At 32.5% G+C, this 15,396-nt stretch overlaps 1 protein-coding gene across 5 annotated transcripts; it reads right to left on the reverse strand.

Moving 5' to 3' along the window:
• Nucleotides 1-1,634: 1,634 nt before the first annotated feature.
• Nucleotides 1,635-12,426, reverse strand: LOC105668505 (putative fatty acyl-CoA reductase CG8306). 5 transcript variants are annotated; one of them, XM_067359134.1, is made up of 8 exons: nucleotides 11,187-12,426; nucleotides 7,131-7,336; nucleotides 6,410-6,607; nucleotides 5,919-6,115; nucleotides 5,569-5,678; nucleotides 4,817-5,015; nucleotides 4,121-4,360; nucleotides 1,635-1,852 (listed from the first exon to the last, which is right to left on the reverse strand). In XM_067359134.1, exons 1-7 carry the CDS (start codon nucleotides 12,268-12,270, stop codon nucleotides 4,132-4,134), a joined length of 2,223 nt encoding a protein of 740 aa, XP_067215235.1. In that variant the 5' UTR covers nucleotides 12,271-12,426; the 3' UTR covers nucleotides 1,635-1,852; nucleotides 4,121-4,131. The 5 variants fall into 5 exon arrangements, 4 of the variants coding, with proteins under 4 accessions (XP_067215235.1, XP_067215238.1, XP_067215243.1 ...); XM_067359137.1 differs by lacking the exon at nucleotides 1,635-1,852 and adding an exon at nucleotides 2,664-3,987; XR_010891221.1 differs by lacking the exons at nucleotides 1,635-1,852; nucleotides 4,121-4,360 and adding an exon at nucleotides 5,326-5,434 and having other exon boundaries at nucleotides 4,936-5,015.
• Nucleotides 12,427-15,396: the final 2,970 nt, after the last annotated feature.

Consider the following 15,396-nt stretch of genomic DNA (forward strand, 5'->3'; position numbering starts at 1 on the left):
CTTTAAATCATATTTCCGGTTTCTTATTGTAAAGTTCTGTGTTGTTTATTAAAGTGTTCTCTGTTTATTCGAAGTGTTGTGTTGTGTTGTTTGATTTCGTGAGTTTCGTTGTCGTGCGTGAAATACCGGTTCGCGGACGCAACAATATAACATACAACATATATAAAATATATAAAGAATACATGAATTTTAACGGAATGAACGTATCACAAAGATAAGGTGTATGTGCACATCACAAAAATTCATGTATTCTTTGGGAGGGTCTCAACTGCCTACATTCCCATTTGCCAACAGCTTCGTTTGCCCACAACATTTTGCCGACAGCTTCAATTGCCGACATTCCCGATTGCCTACAGAGCGATTGCCTACAAGCATTATTGCGCACATTTAAAAATTAAAAATACAAACGTACGTTTGCACATGACATTATTGCGCACATTTAAAAATTAAAAATACAAACGTACGTTTCACACAAGACATTATTGCACACATACACATTGCACAAATGACATTATTGCGCACATACACATTGCACACATAATATTATTGCGCATATTCTTTCCATGCGAAACGAGGTTCAACATGGGTTTACAACTCTGTTTGTGAACCTTGGTTAACCTTGTTAGGTTTACCTTGTTGAATCTACCTGAGTAGAATTTGTTATTTGTTTTACGCGGGGGAGAGGCTTCGCCCCGTAGGGGCGAAGTCCTCCGCCGCCTACGCGTGAAATTTCAAACAAAGCGAGGTTCAACATGGGTTTACGAGTTTCTACACAAAACGCAATAATGTCATGTGCGCAATGTGTATGTGTGCAATAATGTCTTGTGTGCAAACGTACATTTGTATTTTTAATTTTTAAATGTGAACAATAATATTATGTGTGCAATGTGTATGTGCGCAATAATGTCATGTGTGCAATGTGTATGTGCGCAATAATGTCATGTGTGCAATGTGTATGTGCGCAATAATATCATGTGTGCAATGTGTATGTGTGCAATAATGTCTTGTGTGCAAACGTACGTTTGTATTTTTAATTTTTAAATGTGCGCAATAATGCTTGTAGGCAATTGCTCTGTAGGCAATCGGGAATGTCGGCAATTGAAGCTGTCGGCAAAATGTTGTGGGCAAACGAAGCTGTTGGCAAATGGGAATGTAGGCAGTTGAACCCCTCTCGTTGAATTTAGCGTAAAAAATCCAATAACTTTTGTTATTACACAAAAATCTTGAAATTCGTAAAAATAATAACAAGAAGGTAAATTAAAAAATATAAAATTTTTATAAAAATCCAGCTGCGCGGTTATAAAGCCCGTATAATACCATAAAATTTTTATTTAAAACATTTTTTTATACTTTTTACAGTTTTAACGATATTTTGTCAAAACCAAATAGAATAGACCGCTTCAGCTTGTAAAAATTGTTTCAACCCCTAAACGTGCGAGAACACAAAAAAATATACGTGTCTTTTATTTTGAGATACTCTACAACATATTCAAAACTGATTAAAATTGAAGGGGGACAATTCTGTCACTTTCTCGTTAGCAAAAGGTTACGCAAAAATCGGCAATAATTTGAATGCCAAATAATGATATAATACAAAAATATACTGGATACCTGTTGGTGTTGCACACGTTCGATTGAATCCTATGGTTTAATTCTGTTATCACTTGCAATTAATGTAATGTTTTGTTTCACTTTTGCTATTTTGTGAGAATAGATCCTGTGTACTCCGTGCTCACGAACTTAATGAGCTTCGTTGTAATCCGTGATGAAATATGTTCTGTTGTAGAATGACTTGTCAATGTTTTTTTCTTTTCTTCTTTTTCTCTCTGTTCCTTTTCCCACATAGTGTACACTACAACAAAAAATCTTATGCGTTTCGTTCTTGCTAGAGGCAAAAAGCTCGCTTCTAACCGCAAGACAAATTGGTTTTTTTTTCATTTTCACGTTCCTAAAAACAATTCATGAACATTTCATGAACGTCATCGTTCTTAGATGCGCGTAAAACTATCGAAGGACGCTGTATGCCATTACATCTCGACTGTTGATGAATCCGGAATATGCAAAATCTGGTTAAATTTTATCTACTTGTCGATTTTGTAGGATATTTAGAAATAGTATCAAAATACTAAACTTTCTAAAACTTTGTTTTTTTTTGTAAAAGTTTGATGGATTGAATTTGTATAAATCTTGTTTTTTACGCAAAAAGTAACTAAAAAATAGATATAATAAAAATGTTAGTGTTCACTTTGTCTTGAACAAATAAATAAGAGGAAAGAAATATTACGTTGTTCTAATTGTTTTATTATAATTATAATTATAATTTATATAATTTATATAATTTAATTTATTATAATTATAATTATAATTATAATTATTATAAATGTAAAAAAATATAAAAATTATTTATTTATTTTCACTTATTTTATTTTCTCATATATTCTTTTAGATTTATATAAGAATAATATTATTTTAAAGAAAAGCGTTTGAGCTAGTGAATAGAAAATAATAAAATAAAGTAGTCATGCATAATGTATTGATGATAATCTATCTTGATATCTATGATATTTATCTTATGTTGTCATTTTCTTGGAAAATACGAGGAGTCCGTAATAAATGCAATTATTACATCATTACACAATATAAAGAAAGAAAAATATTTAAACTTATGCACTTGCACACGCTTATTAGTATTATTTAACCTTTGATTCTTGCGTCAGTCTTCTATTTACGACGTAGAATGTACTTCACATTTACTATAATAAATTATATTTAATCGATATTTTTAATGACGTTTCTTTCTTTCTTATAACATAAAGATAGTGCGCATTAACAAAGTATAATCTTGCTTTGCAACAAATAGATGAATGTTAAAATGTAAAAACTTTTAAAGAATTGAGTCTTACGTCAAAATAAAGAATTACCTTGTTTGCTCTATTTCAAGGACTTATATCTATGTTTAGCAAGCAGATTGTAGTTATTGTTTTAAAAATATTATATTTGTGTTATTTTGCGTGTAAACTTAACTTTTTTCTCATATTTTCAATAAATAGTTTGACGTAGAAATCTGAAATATAAATCTACTTATTGTTTTATTAATCTTAATAGTTTATTTTTAATTTTTAAATAGAATCCACTATTAAAATGCATATCAAATATCACCTTTATAATTAAAAAATCATTTTTTCTTTTTATGTAATAATTCTTTTACGTAAAACATATTCTTAATAATATGAAGAAAAATCTTTTACTAGCGCTTTGTGTCACACTGTTGCATTTATCACGGCATTTGTCACAGCTTCATTTATTTCTCCGTGATAATGTAACAAGTGTATATAAAAGTTAGTTTTATTGATAAGTCATTATTGTGCTGCGTTATTCTTACTATCGTAGTTTGCAATTAATCACCAAAAGAGATCTAATGTAAGCTGACAATTTTTAATATGTCTTCTTTTTGTTAGTAATTTACTACACGTGTGGCCTGAGTATGTTTTTTCGTATGGTTTGCATTCTTTTTCTCAAACAAAATTCTATTCCACGTCTATGACCCAAGACAAAACAGGCATATATAAGATGTTTAATAGATTATATAAGCTATATATGAGTCAGATATAAACTAAAATATTTAATTTAAAAATACACATATTGTTTATAACACCATACATCTAACTGGAAGAAAATGTCATATACTTTTTTCGTTTTTATCCTTATGTATTTATAAATCGCGACAAAACATGTGACAGAATTTTATTTACTTCTTTCTGCGCCGCATAATGTAGAAAAGGTAGAGAAAAGAATCAGGACGAAGTACACAATATACAGAATCCTGGCCCGAATCATATAGATCGTTTAAAATAAAATTTTTTATATACGTTTTACAAAATGATAAATTTTACTGACAATCTCAGCAATACCAAGGAAAAATTGTGAGGCATATTTTTATTAATTTTACAAAAAAGATTGAAATTTCGTTTCTGGATTCTGACCATACTGTTAGAAAGAACGAAAAGAAAGAAAATAACAATTAAAATAGATCACATAATATTATGTCATTATATAAAACATTATGTAATGAGTAATGATTAATGGATAAACATTTTCATAAAGAGTACTCAGAACTTACAATCTTTTTTGTCAGAATATCAGCATCAAGAAGTCGATAAGGTATGCGGGTATAATGTGGAAAAAGAAGACGAATAAATTGTGCACAAATTTGTTGCTACGTATATTGCCGTCAGGATACCAAATCTGTCCTTCAAAAGGATATTTGTAAAAAACACGCCTACCCATTTCAAGTATCTCACCGAATTTGGCCTCTGTTATTCTGCCTTGCGTTACGTTGAACACGAGTATACTTTTTGATCTATAAATGGATTAACAATTGTAAGCTGGCAAAAGAGAAATTTAAACGTTACGAATTTTTTCAAAATTAATAATAACATTATTTTATATTAAATATTATAAGAAATAGTAGTAGAAAAGAAATAGTTTATAAATTATAGACATATTGCATATTAAATTTACTTCAGACAATTAATTTGCAACAAAATTTGAGATAGATATCTACTTATAATTTTACGTAACATAAAAACATTTAAAAACTAGAAATACGCACAAAATGAATAATTCTTACATGTGTATATATTGATTTTTTAATTTTTTTTTATATTTTAAGCACATAAAATAATAAATAAAATGTTATCTCATATTGTGTTGCAATTGTTCAAAGCGAGCTTTGAATAACATACTCTGATTTGAATATTTTTTCGGTATGTTTAATAATGCAAAAAAAAAAATTGCACATTGCGGAATTACATACTTTTCCTGCTTGGTACCGACTCTGTATGCAATTACAATTAGATTATTAATCGCAATGTCAACCGGTATAATTTCAGCATGATAACTGCCATTGCAGTGCATTGATCTGACGACACCTTTGCCCGCAGCGACGAGCAATCCTACAGGACTATTCAGATTGTCCACCCAACCTGGTAACGGCTCTTTTATAGCTGGTAATACTAAACAAATTTAAATTATTTTTTTTTTTATTTTAATGTATTCTATATTGTACTGGCTTATTCAAGCAAATTGCATGCAGACGTGAACAGAAATTCTGTATTTTTCCCGAGTTTTTCAGTGCATTGAAAAAAAAAACAGTGCAGATCTGTTAAAATTTGTGTGTATATCGCGCCGAGAGATTTTTTCTTATGATTTCTGAATGTTGGAAGTTTTTAATTTTTATCATATGAGTGGATTTATTCAATGAAACACTTATCGGGTAAAAAAGAAAAGTATATTTCTAACAAAAAGTTAATATACAGTTCTTACACGTTTCACACAATTTTAATTCTTCCCTCGCTAAAAAGTGATTTTGCCTATCACTTTTACTCTAGGAACGCTCACAGACGTTAGGCCGACGTCCTACACGTCACCGCAACTATAAATGTACACACGTCAGTGTATACACATGCACCCTATTTCTTTTAGAAGAGGTAAAACTCTCAGCGCTTTATTTAAAAATAAGATTACCAAATTCAACACTGAAAAATTATAAAATATACCAATAATTACCGAGTGATGGTCTCACAATGCAGCAAGGCAGATTAGGATACTCGTTTACCACCAATGTTTCAGCTAGACACTTCGAATACGTGTAGCTATTTGGATGCGGATGCATCAATCTAGAATTATAACAATAAACAAATACGTTATTGCACAGACATTTTTTATTATTGGATAATTCAATGAGTTATTTAATAAACAATTATTTAGTGTTTTTGAGTCTTTATAATTTTTTTAATATTTAATTAAATCACTAAAGAAATAATTATTTTATAATTTTATTTTATAATTAGTTTTATAATAAATATACTTATCAATATGTTATCATTAATGATTAATAAGATCGTTAATTTAATTACTTTGGTGTAAGAAGATCGATAGCTTCTTCGTCCAGCCATTGAACGATTTTCATAACATCGTGGGGATTATGAGGGGAATCATATATACGTTCGGCAAGTTCCTCTTGTTCGACGTGACTAAAAGTCGTGCTTACGTGTAGGAAACATTCCAGTTGCTTCATTTGCTTTGCCAAGTCCAGTACTCTTTTTGTACTTATCTGCAGGATTAAATCAGATATCATGCATTTTAGATATTGTGTAAAATATTATGCATAAATTTAGGTTTGGAAAATAGATTCGCGAAATTAAGTAAGTTTTATTTGCTTTGGCATTTAAATGTCAACACGTTTTTTATATAACGTTAAGTATATAATTCATGAATACAAAATCTAAATGTAAGTACAGTGTAATCAGCGCAACGTAAAGACATTTTTTCAGATAAAAAAAAAAAACAAATGTAACCTTAAGTTATTGACGTTGATTTTTTTTAAATTGTAGAGCTAATATCTTACAGTGTTCATTTCGATGGCGTCTTTTAATTTCAAATCGAAGCGAGTAGATGCAGCGCAATGAAATACCACATGTACTTCGTTTATCAGACGTTCTCGCTGCTCTTCAGTGAGACCCAAATTGTCCGAAGTTATGTCGCCGTTTAACGGTATCACTTTTTGAAGGACATTAGGTTTCTCCATTTTGATTCTTTGAAACAACTATAGAAATATCAATAATTATCACCATTATTTGTTATTAATTTACATAATGTGTACTATCATTCGTAAAAGTTTCATACCTGATTTAAAAAAACATGAATTATTTATGATAAAAATTAAGTAATAAATTTTTATGGTAGCAAAAATTATAGTTGTAATTAAAAGATTATTATAGAATAATATAAACATAAACATTATTATAAATATGTTAAACTTAAGTGTCTTTAAAAATTAAAAAAAGGGAATACTAAATTAATAAAATCATGTAAATAAAATCACTAAATTTTGTAAACTAATTATGATTATTGCAAATCTTTTTTTGTTGTTTTAATATTATTGTGTAATAATTAATAATTGATTACTAAGTAGATATAAAATTTAATTAAGTGTTAAAAAATATAACAAATGTAGCTAAAGGTACAAATATATTGCAACATTTGCAAATATTCGAAATACATATCATGATATTTTGTTACGCGACATTAGATAAAAAAGAGTTAACGGGATTTCCACAATATCTTACAGGTAAATCGAATATGTTGCTGAGTCGAATATCGATGTTGTGACCTTTTTTGCTCCGTATAAGGATGTAAATTTTGTCGATTTCTGAGCAACAGTACAGCAGCTTTTCCAATAGGACTTTGCCCATAAAGCCGGAAGCGCCGGTGACAAAAATGGTCTTGTCTCTGTAATAAGATTGAATTTCGCTCCTTTTTGTATCCATTATCGCTGAAACATCACAAAAATTTAAACGTTATAACGTTACATACAGCATAAAATACAACATATGAGCATATATAAAGAATACATGAATTTTTGTGATACCTTATCTTTGTGATACCTTCATTCTGTTAAAATTCATGTATTCTTTATATATTTTATGTATGTTGTATGTTATATGTTATGTTATATGTTGTTGTTGAAATTAAAGTTTTAATTGTATCAACATATATACATATTATTATAAATGTAAAAAGAATAATAAAATACAATAAACGAGCAAATAGTTTTAGTATTGAAAAATAGAAGATTCTATAATTAATTTGAATTGTCTGTGTTAATATTGTAGGATTATTTCAGTAGAAAACAATTTTATATTATATAAAAAGGATATTAATAGCGCGTGTCTTACGACTATATCTCACTAACTACTAAACTAACTCATTCGCCACCTCGCAGGGTCCCGTAGGTACTAGAGTGGGGAGGCAAGAACGGTTCCCAACGCGATTCAAGGCGCGCAATACAAATAAACAAATAAATAGAATATTGCCATGACTAATCGAGATCAGTCCCCCTACACTCGGCCGTCCTGAATAATCATTTGGCCCAAGTGATTACAATACGTTAGCCCATGGCTTCATGTACTCGGCACATGTGCTGGTTTTCATGGGTCCTTCCCCAGGCATTTCGCGTTTAACATCATAAGAGTTGTTAGATTTAACCCTTACAACCTTATAAGGACCAAGATATTTGGCACAAAGTTTTTTGCCAGGTCCCATCTGTACTCTCTTAATCGCAACTAAATCGCTAATTTTGTACTTAGTCGGTTCACGTCTTCTTAAATTGTAGGTCTTACGATTTTTGTTTTGTACTTTTAGAATCTGATTCTTAGCTTGAAGTCTCAGTTGGTTACGATCCTGCTCGAAATGCGACTGGAATTCTCTTTCGAGGGCATCTTTAACTGCTAAATCGTCTTTTTGTTTCATTTTAACTCCAATTAGTAACTCGAACGGGGTCATACCAATGCTTCTCTGATAAGTAGTGTTTAATGTTTGTTGAACTCTAGATACGTGTTTATACCACTTGGTAGGATCATTCATTGATAATTTTGTTAAGACCGGAATAATAGTTCTGTTAACTCTTTCAATCTGACCATTTGCTCGTGGTAGACCGGTGGTAATCATTGAATGTTTAATTCCCTCATCTTTACAATAATCTTGAAATTCTGAAGAAGAGAATGCAGTACCTCTATCAGTGATAATGCTAGATGGATTACCAAAAACCTGACTCTGTAGTTGTAATTTCGCAATTACTTCTTTGGACGTCGTCGACTTAGTCGGATACAACCAGATAAATTTGGTGAAACTATCAATAACAGCTAAAATATGATTATAATTCTTATTAGTTGAATCTAATGGTCCCAGATGATCTAAGTGATAAGTATACAACGGGACATCGCTCTTAACCAATGGGTTCAGAAAACCTTCCTGTTTACCCGCTTTCTTATTACCTAAAATACAAGGTACGCAATTGGCGATTACATTTTCAATCTTCTTTGTTAACATAGAAATATAAAATTCCTGTTTAATAATTTCCTCTGTACGCTTTACTGAAAAATGACCTTTGCCATGAGCCATCTGGATAATTTTGTTTTGCATGTCTTGTGGTATAACAAGCAATTCGCGGCCATCTTTGTACTTATACAATACGTTATTACGTAAAAAGTAATCATCGTAATTCTTTTGCTTCAATATTTCCATAATAGCTCGTAACTCTGGATCATTTTTTTGTACATTTGTAACTCTAGTTACAATGCTGTCCTCTTTACTGATGGCCATAATCGGATAACGACTAAGAGTATCTACATGTTTCATTCTAGAACCAGCTCTATGCTCAACGATTGCGTCAAATTCTTCAATTAACAGGGCCCATCTTGCAACTTTAGCAGATAACTTAACTTTATTCATAGTCTGTTTAAAAGCTACGCAGTCCGTGATGATTTTAAATTTCATGCCCAATAAGTAGTGGCGAAATTTCTCTAAAGCTCTTATCACGGCTAAAATTTCAAGCTCATAACTGGTATACTTAGATTCTGTTTCTGACGTCTTACGACTCATGTAATATACGGGATGCAATTTATCATCATCAGGACTTCTTTGCAATAAAATTGCTCCGAAACCGTCTTTACACGCGTCAGTGTGCAACTCTGTGTCGAATTTCTCATTGAAGATCTTCAATACCGGGCTGTGACTTAAATCCGATTTTAATTGTTCGAAAGACTCCCTTTCTTTAAAGCTAAACTGAAATGTATTTTCTTTTCTTAGCATGTCACTCAAAGGTCTTGCTTTAATTGCATAAGACTCAATAAATTTTCTAAAATAGCCCGAGAGTCCGAGAAAACTTTGGACATCTTTCAATGAACGTGGTTCAGGGAAATTCAAAACAGCTTGCACTTTACTAGGAGACGGATGTACCTCTCCATTTTCTATGATATGTCCGAGATATTCTATTCTTAATTGCAACAGCTGACATTTACTTTTATTTATATCTAATCCGTAATCACTTGCGACTTGGAGTACTTTTTGTAAGTGTATAATACCTTCTTTGATATTAGGCGCAATTATAATCAAATCGTCTAGATAAATCAACAGAATACCGTCATTGACCAAAGGTCGAAAAACATGATTTATGTGTCTTTGAAAAACAGGTGGTGAATTACACAAACCAAAGGGTACTTTTAAGAACTGATATTGGCCTCGATGGGTAACAAAAGCAGTATATTTGCGACTTTGCTCTGCTACGTTCACATGAAAAAATCCATTCCTAAGATCAATTGTACTGAATACACGAGCTTCTGCTAATCGGTCGATTTGGTCCTCAATTACCGGTAACGGATATTTGTCTTTGATCATTACTTTATTTAATCTTCTATAATCAATGCAAAATCGCGGTGAACCATCTTTCTTTTTAGCAACTACCACGGGGCTTGCATATTCGGATGAACATGGCTCAACAATTCCTTCGTTTATCCAATCATTCACCTGCTTTTCAACGATGTCTCTTTCTTTCGGCGGTAATCGTCGTGGAGTTTGATAAATAGGCGTCTCATCTTTCAACATTACACTTAATTCAATATTGGTCGTCTTAACCTTATTGGGCTTATACGTCAGCATCATGTTTTTTACAGTGCTTCTAGATTCCTTGTCAATCATCAAATCCGTGTAAATTGTTTCATTCTTTTCTGGCTGCAACTTGATCTGTGAAAGGAAAACTAAAGCGCTAGGTTTATTAACTGTAATACCATTCTGATCAATTATTACTTCAGCCTGGTTAATAAAATCAGTACCTAAAATTATAGCAACGTCCAAGGCTTTTGAAGGAATCACATAAAATGTTAACGGAAAATTAAAACTATCTACTACGATTGTCGTTTGAAAATGTCCGAGCGTCTTAACTTGACCTTGAGCAATACCGGTCAAAAGCACTTTTGACTCACACAGCCTTGAGGCATTAATAGACATAAAAATATCCTCGCGCATCAAAGAGAGATGACTACCTGTGTCTAATAGTGCATAGAAACTTCTGCCTTCAATCACAATTTCTTTAAACATTCGGCTTACATTGACAGATTTTAGAAGAACGTTAGTTGTTACCTGCGTATTTTTTTAATCGTCTTTATCCGGACAATTCTTAGACTCATGACCAAAGCTATTGCACTTAAAACATTTTTTCACTTGGTTCTTAAATTTACACATGTTCGCTTTATGTCCACTCTCGCCGCAGTTATAACGATATGTCGCCCTCGTCTGCTTTTTTTGGTCATCCTTTGTCGGCTTAACGTCGTCCTTGGCTGGCTTACCTGCTAATTCTTTCTTTTGATTGCTTCTGCTGCTGATGGCACCTCGTTCCTGTATTCTTTCGTACGTACGCAGGCGAGCTCTAAATTCGTTATAGTCTCGAGCCCCGTACAACACTACTTTGCTGCTATTCTCCGGGATACCATCGACAATGTACTGGATAACTGACTCGACATCGATATTTCCTTGAGAAGCCAATTCCCTCATGGCCAGATAATATTCTTGGAGATTCTCATCTTTCTTTAACTTCCTTTTGGCCAGTTTCCGGTGTATATCGGCACTACTCACTTTGCGACTGAACTCCTCTTTTAACGCAGCTTTCAATTTTTCCCAGGACTGCGTGATACTCAGCCCACGAACAAATACTTTAGCAACACCCTTGAGAGACTTGCGGGCAAACACTAACTTTTGTATATTATTCCACTCAAACAAAGCTGCCAACTCCTCGAAATCTAAAATCCACTTTTCGATAGGATAGTGGTCGCTCCCATCAAATGCACGAATAGTGTCCTTTACATCTTTAAAGTTAAAAGTGATCCTTGAGCTATTTTGCCCTCTATGTCTCGGTATGTTTTGGTCACTGCCCTCGGAATCATTGCCGCTAAGCGAAGAAAGATCATCGTTCGTTCGTCGACTGCCTACGTTACCAATTCGCTCGACTCTTACTTGTTGTCGTTGTTGCGGCTCTTCTAGTGCTTCTGGTTCGTCAAATTCATCTTCGGCTTCAGCATCATCGTCGTCTTCTTGTAATGTTAACGATTGAATGTCCATTAGCGCCCGTATAATTTTCTGTCGCAACTCTTCCTTGGTACCGGCGTAATCCAAGCCCAGAATATTGCACATGGACGTCAAATCACCTATCGAAAAAGCAGCGGAATACTCAAGTTTTGTTCGGAATCTATCCGATGCATCGTCAAAGTCAAAGCCGCGGAAACTACGCAACTGTTTACGGCTGGTGCGGTCACCATCCTTTTCGAACACGAGCCGATAAAGCGCGTATATAGCTAGGCGTGGCGATGTTCTTATTTTGTCAGCCACTGGCTTGATTTGTCCAAGCGTTTCCATTACTTCTTGATTATAGTTCATGTCGTGTATAAGCGATCGTCGTCCTGTCTTGTTATCGCTAAACAATGGCTAATGCTTGCACTCGCGCACACGTCTTTTTGCAAATATGTCGGTTATATGTCTTTCGTAATCTTTCGGCGTAACGTAGATCAACCGGCGTTTTTGTCGTTTCTGGCGTCGTACCTCGTTGTTCCTGACGTCGTATCTCGTCGTTCCTGGCGTCGTACCTCGTCGTTCCTGGCGTACCTCGTCGTTCCTGGCGTCGTACCTCGTCGTTTCTGGCGTCGTACCTCGTCGTCTTAGGCACAACCAGCTTCTTTCTATCTTTTTAGCCACAGCGTCGTTAATCGTCGCGAAGCGTCGTATTCGTCGTAAGTCGTCGTAATCGTCTTAAATCGTTGTAATCGTCGTAAATCGTCGTAATCGTCGTAATTGTCTTCAAGCACGCGGCTCTCTGCGAGAGGTCTGGTTACATCGCGGCTGAGCCCCCAACTTATGTAGGATTATTTCAGTAGAAAACAATTTTATATTATATAAAAAGGATATTAATAGCGCGTGTCTTACGACTATATCTCACTAACTAACTACTAAATTAACTCATTCGCCACCTCGCAGGGTCCCGTAGGTACTAGAGTGGGGAGGCAAGGGCGGTTCCCAACGCGATTCAAGGCGCGCAATACAAATAAACAAATAAATAGAATATTGCCATGACTAATCGAGATCAGTCCCCCTACAATATTATAAAAAAATAGATTGAATTTAAAATTTCAAGATTTTTATTTATTTGTTTGTCTTTTAATTTGTCTCCTTTTTTAATTGTATAATTTTTACGTGTTTGTTATCGGTTACAACATATATACGTGTATATGTTGTGGCGCGTTGTGGCAATTATTTATACGGGTGTAATGTGAAGCGAATATCTTAATAATAACTTTAGTAAACTTTGTTTTTCAATTAGAATCTGCTTTTGAAATACGTGACGACAATAACGTGACATTTTTATTTTCACTTTTTTACGACGATTGCACGATGATTGCAACGCAAGCGCGGCATCAACGATGCATCATGCAGCGCGGTGCATATAGTGCGATATTCACGGATTATTTCTGAAAGATGCAATTCGAAACATAAAATCATATATAATTGAATTTAGCGGAAAACTATAATTTTTATCATTACAAAAATCTTGAAATTCGTAAAAATAATAACAATGAGATAAATTAAAAAATGTTTTAAAAACCCAGTGCGCAATTATAAAGCCTGTTAAATACCATAAAACTTTTATTTGAAGCATTATTTTATACTTTTTACAGTTTTAACGACATTTTGTCAAAACCAAATAGAATAGACAGCTTCAGCAGGAATTGTTTCAACCCATAAACGTGCGAGATCACAGAAAAAAATACGTGTTTCTTATTTTGAGCTACTCTACAACATATTCAAAACCCATCAAAAGCGGTGAGGGACAACTCTGTCACTTTCCTTGTTAGCAAAAGGTTACGCAAAAATCGACAATATTTTTGATGCAAAATAATGATATAATATCAAAATATACTGCATACCTGTTGGTGTTACACACGTTCGATTGAATCCTATGGTTTAATTTTGTTATTACTTACAATTCATGTAATGTTTTGTTTCACTTTTGCTGTTTTGTGGGAATAGAGATCCTGTGTACTCCGTGCTCATGAACTTAATGAGCTTCCTTGTAATCCATGATAAAATATATATTGTTGTTGAATAACTCGTCCATCTTTTTTCTTCTTCTTCTGTTTGTCTCTGTTTCTCCTTTTACATGTTTGCAAATATAGTTGCAACTAGGGAAAGGTGGGGTAAGACGGACCGCGGGGTAAAATGGTCCATTTGCTAGATCTTATTAGTACGTACCTCTATCTGCTGAATAAACATAAAATTAATTTCCTTTTTGATGCTTTTTAACTGTTTAAAAATTACGTCATTATATCATAAGACTATCGTAAGTTATTTATAAAGAAACGTCAAATTCTTGCAAATAGATCTCGTGATCTAATTTCTTAGTATTACATTTTAAGTGACTAAGATTGCAAAACTTAAAATTTTTAAATTTTTCTACAAGTTCCATATTTCTGGTTATTTAGAAGTAATATTTCATCAGTTACATTTAAAAAATAATTTTGATACAGGTAAATAAAAATAAGATAATATTAATGTTGTTATGTGGGGTAAAATGGACCAATTTAAATGGGGTAAAACGGACCAATTTATATATTTGTTCTACTTATATTTTCTACTTATACTTTCTACTTATAGTTTTTTGCTTATATATTTGCTCTGATTTGAGAAATATTTTACATTTCATTTTTTTTTTTACTGGAAAAAGCTATGAAAAATAAAAAACGCACTGTTAAAAGTAGAAGAAACTTGAAATTTATTGAAAATAATGTCTCCAAATAAAAACAGATTTTATAATAATTATTTATTTTATTTACATGCTTTATTTTAAAATGTTATATTTAATGTTATATTTAATATAAACGTTAAAAATTATAAAGATTATAATTATTTTAAAGATTTGTGTGTATAATACAATGATTAATGTTAAATTAATTTCTATTCTTATTCAAAAATATTTAATAAATAATATATAGTTTTGATTTTGAGTTAATCAGTTAAATTATTTCTTGGTCCATATTATCTCGGCTTGGTCCGTTTTACCCCATGGGTGGGGTAAAATGGACCAAAATTAAGTTTTTAAAAATCTTAATAATAATTCAAACTTTTGCAAATTTTGAAAATTTAACATTATAATCTTATAATAAACATTCTACAGTTTCTTCATGCTAAATTTCAGTTATTTTTTGTCATTAATATAAAAAATATAGCCATTTTCGCTTAGGGGATCCGTCTTACCCCACCTTCCCCTACAACAAAAAATCTTGTGCGTTTCGTTCTTGCAAGAGGCAAGAAGCCCGCTTCTAATCGCAAAACAAATTGGTTTTTTTTTATTTTCACGTCCCTGTAAACAATTATGAATAGTTCATGAATGTCATCGTTTTTATATGCGTGTAATACTATCAAAGGACGCTGTATGTCATTACATTTCGACTGTTGATGAATTCGAAATATGCAAAAGCTGGTCTCTCTCTCTCTTTTATTTTCTCATATATT

Source organism: Linepithema humile, chromosome 1 (genome assembly GCF_040581485.1).
Source record: "Linepithema humile isolate Giens D197 chromosome 1, Lhum_UNIL_v1.0, whole genome shotgun sequence".
Taxonomy (NCBI): domain Eukaryota; kingdom Metazoa; phylum Arthropoda; class Insecta; order Hymenoptera; family Formicidae; genus Linepithema; species Linepithema humile.